The following is a 6,539-nucleotide window of genomic DNA, read 5'->3' on the forward strand; positions in this document are numbered from 1 at the left end:
GCCCTGCCCGCGGAGCCCACGGAGACGCGGCCCCGGCGGGCCAAGGGAAACGTCTGGCGGCGCCGCCCTCGGGATGCGAGAGGCTTCTGAAGGCTGTAAGTGACGGTGCTGTAAATAACGCAAATAGCGCAGGAATTTGGAAACTGCGTCCTGGTGAAGTCAGCCTCGCAGGGCTGGGGGGGAGGCTGGTGGGACTTACAAGCGTGCATTGGGAAACACCATTCCCAGTGCAAAAAAAATCTATGTTAAAGTTATTTTAGTGAACAAACAGCTTTTACAATGATAACTGTTTTGGTAGTGAGCCTAAAAGGAAGATTTTACTCATAAAATTTCTTAACCTAAACACGTTGGAAAGTAYGGCATAATTCTCAAGAAATTGACTCTGCCCTGTGGTGTTTGATTATGAGCTGTAAACTACTGTTCTGTGCTTAAAAAAAATCTTTTAAGAAATAAAGAACTGGCTGTCATTAGACATCTCAGTTGTCATCTCCAGTTACCTATGTGAAGAAGAGATACATTGTCTGTTTTGTTAATTTATTTTCAGAACACGATGACTGCTTTGGACGATAAACTGCTTGGTGAGAAGCTGCAGTATTATTACAGCAGCAGTGAGGGCGAGGATGAAGACAGCGAGAAAGAAGACAAAGATGGGGAGAGCACCCTTCCCGAAAGCGCTGGCGAAGTAGAGCTCAGCAGCGATGGCAGTGCTGTCAACACAGGTAATGTCAGTCAAAATAACGATTTTTAAAATACATGATTTACTGTAATACTCATGTTGTTTTCTATAATCRTTTTTCTTGTAATAAGCATCCTATTTTCATCTGTATTTGACCTAGGTAATCCTCTCTTGGCTGTAGTCTAGCCTTATTTTTAAAAGTCTATAGTGTTTCTGTTCTCTGGGAGACTTCAGCTCTACATCTGGAGCACTTAGGCTCTACATGAGGAACATGAATTGTTATGAAAAGCACTGCTAACAAAGGGGGGAATTCTTCATTGTCATTGGTTCTGTTTGTAGAGCATATATATTAATCTTTAGAATAGCCTTTGGGACAGTTATGAGAGTAGCCTAGTTAGATAAGCTTAAGAAAGATAACAGTAGTTCAAGGACATATAAATGCCAAGTTACTCCTATTTTTTGTTTGTTTTGTTACAATATTTTGCACAATATAAAAAGTTTGAGATGAGACCTTGTTTTATTGATGACTTACAGATTAATATTTAAAGAGCAGATCTGATTTTGTTATTCTTTTGTACTAAGTATTTGCGTATTTGATTTCAGGTCCAAAAGGAGTCATCAATGATTGGCGAAGATTTAAACAATTGGAGACAGAACAGCGACAGGAGCAGCGCAGAGAAATGGAACGCCTCATAAAGAAGTTGTCTATGACATGTAGATCTCACTTGGATGAAGARGCTGATAAGCAGAAGCAGAAGGAGCTTCAGGAAAAAATCAATGGAAAGGTAACATGGCACAAAGAGGCTGCTTGAATGTTTAACACTTTTTGTTTCATGAGTTGCCTATGGGGAGTAAGTGGAAATCCTTGTATCTCTCAGGAGGTAGGTATTATTTCTTACTAGTGAATGGGAGCACAAAATAGAGGTGTGTTGTTTTCCAGATGTTGTCAAGATTCACATTTAAGAAATATTTTAGGGACACCATGTTTATCTATGTTAAGAGATACACGATTTAGCCAATATATTGAAAAAGTGCAAATCCTTTTCACAGTTATCTTTTATCTCTCTATCAAATAAGTCAAATTTCTGGAAGTGAAATAGTGACACAGCAAACCTTCCAGACTGAGGAYTGCATAAAAAGTGGAATCAGCACTTCTCACTGATTTCAGTGAGTAGTAAGTGCATGTTGAGAATTTAGCTTTGCTCTCAGAATTACTTTACACTCCAGAGACAGAAAGTGTTGGAGTGAATGGTTTTAATCACCTGACCTATATAACCAGCTCTGGCAGTCGTAGTCAGAATCTGAATTTGCACACAATGTACCTTATTTTCAGGTGGCAAAAATTAGCAACACTGTCCTGTACCTTGAGTAATGCAGATATATCTAATGAAGTAGGTGAACAGATAGGAAATGCATAAAACCCTGCTAACTTCAGTTCTTCAGGCAATATTGTGTGTTTGTTTTGCCAAAAAATGTTAGTTGAAGAGCAATAAAATAAAAAGATGATGCAAAAACAAGCTAGCTATTTGACAGCGAGGGCTTTCATCAGGCACAGTATTGAATCAGTGCTGGTAGCTTAGTGAAAGCCACCATTAACCTGGATTAAAGTGAGAGTACTTGTGGTATTAGTGCAGCCTGTGGAAAATAGGGTATCCAAAGCTGGATTCACTGTTCCCACTGGATGTGATTTGCGATTGGATCAAAAAGGGTGCTCTAGCCTTCATGGGTTGTACTTTGCTGTTGTTAGAGATGGGTGACCCACATTAATCCTCATGATTCAAATTATAATTATATAAGTGACCTATAAAGTGATGTAGGTCTTTTCTTTTTCTCCTTATTGTGTATCTTTGTGTGCATTTTTTAGATGACATTGCAAGAATATAATATGATTCACAATGGTGAAGATGATGAGGAATTTTTACAGCGATACAGGAAGCAGCGTATGGAGGAGATGAGGCAGCAGTTATACAGCGGGCAGCAGTTTAAACAGGTTTTTGAAATTACTAGTGGGGAAGCATTTTTGGACACGGTTGATAAAGAACATAAGACCACACTGATCATGATCCATATTTATGAAGATGATATCCCTGGTACTGAGTCTCTCAACGGCTGTATGATCTGCCTGGCAGCTGAGTACCCAACAGTTAAATTTTGCCGAGTGAAGAGCTCGCTCATTGGCGCCAGCGCTCGCTTTACCAGTAACGCTCTGCCTGCTCTGCTCGTCTACAAGGCAGGTGAACTCATCGGCAACTTCGTGCGAATCACTGACCAGCTCGGAGAAGATTTTTTTGCTGTAGACCTGGAGGCTTTTTTGCAGGAGTGTGGTCTGCTTCCAGAGAAAGACCTGGTGCTTCTGACTTCTATACATAATCCGTCTGCGTGTTACAGTGAAGACAGTGATCTGGAAATAGACTGAACCGGTTATACCAGGGGACCAGGAGGTTTAGCTGTACTGTGGGTTGTTCTTGTGTTATAAGTTTTCTTTCTTTGTGTTGATAACGTTTTTTTCCCCTCCATGCACTTTGACTTTTGCTCGTTAAAACTTTGTTAAGGTTAATACAAGGATTTCCTCATGTTTTCCTAAATTACTTTAATAAAGTGTGCACTAAAAATGTCTAGCTCTTGTGTAATCCAAATGTATTTTACTAAAATTATATTCAATAAATGTAATGAACTGTGTATTATATTGTCACCTCTGTGCTCCAAATCCCTTAGATTTTCTAAGCCTTTTTCTGTCAGATCACCTGTGTGTAGTCAGTCTCCTTACAGGTTTGCTGAATACCAGTTGAGATCAGGATGTGGTACCTACCTACTCGCTAAGACAAGGATTGAGACCAATCCTTGAAGAAGCTCTTAAGCATTCAGGACTTCTGCTAATCTGGACCTGACCTGCTGCCAGTGTGTTCAGAATACAAGATCCCATCTTGCATTCCCTGATTTATAAGCTCCTCCTTGGCAGCAGCATTGCTGCAACTATTGTTATTTTTGTTCCTTTCTCACTTAAAATAACCACAGCTTCTGACTTCATCCTAAAAATTACTTTATTATTTTCAGCTGGAGAGGGTTCCGCTTTCRTTTATATTATCTGAGACCTAAATGAGGAAAATGTTTTTTCAATTACAGTTCTTAATACTGGGCTTTTAAAATACCCTTCCATGGAGTTGATAGTGCTAACTTGAGCAGAAAGTGATTTCTGCCTCTTAAGAGGGAGACYAGCAGCCTGTGAGGAGCTCTGACATGGTGCTCTGCATAGCATCCACGAGTATTTTGTTGGCAAAATGTTGAATTAGGACTTCATAACATCAGAATTTCACCTAGTATCTGTAATATTCCTGAAAGCTATTAAATCAGTGCTAAAAATCTTTTTTGTCTGCTTTCTGTTACCTGCTTTGCCTGAGGTGTGAGCTGCGTTTGGAGTGTGAGCGACACCGGCCCTGACGTGTGACCGCAGGGCTTGGGGGCAGATGAGCGTTGAGCTGCTCCGTAGGCCAGGTCGTTAATGCAGGTGTTGGGTAGCATCCCCTTTCCCAGCTCATTCCCTCTTTGAGGGAATCACCCCTACAAAACACCTCGCCAGGAAGAAAGGTTCATGTACGCATAGATTTTATGTGATAGAAATACACAACGTTGGGCTTAAGCACTGTGTTTTCAGCATCTGCAGCGTTAAGGTACAAACTGGTGGCCGGCAGTGAGGCAGAGGAGCAGGCGATGGGAGATGGGGCTCGCAGATCGCCCCTCCGAAGCGCTCTGTGCAGAGGCTCATTCCCTTTCCTACTTTGACTGTGGACAGTGCTGGGCTGTATCTCGCCTGGGGCTGCTGGCTTCCACCAGCAACTTGTTCTCCAGCAGCTTCTGCTTCCTCCTGCCTGGATGCACAGCCTGCCTCCGGTGAGTGAGAGCTTCCTAACTCGTTGGAAGAAATCAGGGGAATTGAAAATAGATGTTTGAAGTGTCCATTTTCCCAGAGGTGAGCGTTGGTGCTCCTGGGACCGCAGCAGGGCTGCTGGCTGCGGGGAGCCCGCGGTGCTGGCGCGGGACGGAGCCGCTGCGGCGCCAGCTCTGCCCCCTGCCCTGGGCCTCGCTGGGCGCAGCGGCCGGCGCTCGGGCCRCGCGCGCTGCCTGCCCTGCCGCAGAGCTCGGGGACACGGGGGAGGTCGGGGCACTCAGGAGCTCAGGGTGCCGGGGAGCTCGGGGCGCTGGGAGCTCGGGGGAGCTGGGGAGCTCGGGACGCTCCACGCGCCCTCTGCTCCTCCGTGTCCCGCGCAAGGGAAACCCCTGCAGTTTGGGGGCCTGAAAAGCCTGTTCCTGGCCTACGCTGAAAAGCGGTGGCGGTCAGAGGGCAGCAGAGTGGGGCAGGAGGATGTGGGGAGCCCCCTGGACAGCCCCAAAGCTGCTGAGTGCAAGGTATCTGTTAGCAAGGRAAGGTGGTCTGTGGAGGACGGTTCATGGGAGCTATAATTTTTAAGGCACTTTAGCTTTTCTTGGAGCTAGAACCAGCTTCCCCCCCTGCCAGGGCTCCAGCAGCACTGTGGAGAAGCCTGGAGCTGCGCGACCTTCTGTCCCGCTGGGTTTGGCAGAGGGAACTTGCAGGTCTCCTCTCCTTCCCCACCACTCTCTGCAAGAGCGAACAGGACATTCAGGGCCAGGCTGAGCTTATATCCCGCCCGGGGCCTGGGGGAGGGTGGCGTCTACCTGTGCAGGGCTGTGGCGGTGCTAGAGCTCAGTAGATGATCCACCACGCTGCTGTGCCGCGGCTGCTCCTGGCTCCGCAGTGTCTGGCACGCGGAAAGACACGTACGGGCACTTCTTCACGTTGAGGCACACGAGTTTCTTCAGCGACGCTGTCTTAACAATCTCGAAGCCAGTTGCTCCGCCAAACGTGCTGGGTTTCCAGTACTCGGGGGAGCAGATGGGGTTTCCTAGCAGCCCCTTCAGGGAAAACGGAGCCCCAATCTCCACCATGCTTTCCCCAAAAATTGAATTGGGATGGGGTTTCTCAAGCAGCAAGCCCACATAAAACTCGAGGGCATCGATGTCTCCGTAGAGCTCCTCCAGCTCTGCCGCCTTCTCTTCCTCTCCTGCACGGAGGGAAGAGCGGAGCACGTTAGCGGAGCAGCCTGCAGCAGGAGCTGGCCTGGCTCCCGGGGATGGGACCCTGGCAGCCCCCGTGCCCCCCGTGTGCCTGGTCAGCCTGGGGCTCCRCTCTGTCCCCCTGCACCAAGGGACAACGCAGCGGCCGCCCCACACGTGTGGGGCGCGGATGGGAGGGCAGCAGCGACAGCGCGGCCGTGCCCTCCTACCTGTCAGCTCCTGGAAGGAGGCGTAGGGCTTCATGCCAAACCTCTTGCGATACTCGTTGAAGGGCTGGAGCCGCAGCTGCCGGGACTCCTGGATAACCCCCACGGCCACGTTCAGGACGTTGGCGTTGATGGTTTGGCCCCCACCGATCTGCAGGGCGACAATGCGTGGAGCAAACACGTGTGGCCACCGCCAAGCACTGGCATCATCCCAAGGAGGCACCTGCCCGCCGGTCACGTCTCCCCCACGGCTGCYGTGGGCAGCAGAAGAGCAGGAACCGTGGGGCAGTGCTGGAAACGGGAGCTGCAGAGCAGCAGCCAGAGCCTCTGCACGGGGCCAAGGGCTGTCTTGTGTGCAGCGAGGGGCAGAGGGAGCCGGGAGCCGGGGGGACGGCCGCACACAGGCCGGGAGGGGGCTGTGGCTTTGGGGGTCACAGGGGAAGGGAGCCGCGTGAGGACGGAGCTTGTGCTCGGCCTTGCTGCTCCGCCGGGCAGGCGGCAGCCGGGGCCGCGCGGGAGGCGCACGGGACGAAGTCTCCATGCGAGGGCAGCAAAGAATGGCTCTG

General features: G+C 48.6%; 2 protein-coding genes across 2 annotated transcripts in view; one reads left to right on the forward strand and one right to left on the reverse strand.

Annotated features, from left to right (window-relative positions):
- Positions 1 to 3,946, forward strand: PDCL (phosducin like). The gene is made up of 4 exons (XM_026049453.1): positions 1 to 95; positions 545 to 719; positions 1,280 to 1,461; positions 2,541 to 3,946. Exons 2-4 carry the CDS (start codon positions 551 to 553, stop codon positions 3,090 to 3,092), a joined length of 903 nt encoding a protein of 300 aa, XP_025905238.1. The 5' UTR covers positions 1 to 95; positions 545 to 550; the 3' UTR covers positions 3,093 to 3,946.
- A 980-nt stretch (positions 3,947 to 4,926) lies between these two features.
- Positions 4,927 to 6,539, reverse strand: part of PTGS1 (prostaglandin-endoperoxide synthase 1) — a 5,720-nt gene continuing 4,107 nt past the window's right edge. The window contains exons 8-10 of the mRNA XM_026049320.1: positions 5,977 to 6,124; positions 5,369 to 5,754; positions 4,927 to 5,291 (exon numbers count right to left, since the gene is read on the reverse strand). Of these exons, the coding sequence (XP_025905105.1) occupies positions 5,390 to 5,754; positions 5,977 to 6,124 (513 nt within the window). The 3' untranslated portion in view covers positions 4,927 to 5,291; positions 5,369 to 5,389. The remainder of the gene's footprint in view (positions 5,292 to 5,368; positions 5,755 to 5,976; positions 6,125 to 6,539) is intronic.

The sequence above is a fragment of the Nothoprocta perdicaria genome, unplaced genomic scaffold (assembly GCF_003342845.1).
Source record: "Nothoprocta perdicaria isolate Ctin4 unplaced genomic scaffold, notPer1 scaffold_6, whole genome shotgun sequence".
In the NCBI taxonomy this organism is placed as follows: domain Eukaryota; kingdom Metazoa; phylum Chordata; class Aves; order Tinamiformes; family Tinamidae; genus Nothoprocta; species Nothoprocta perdicaria.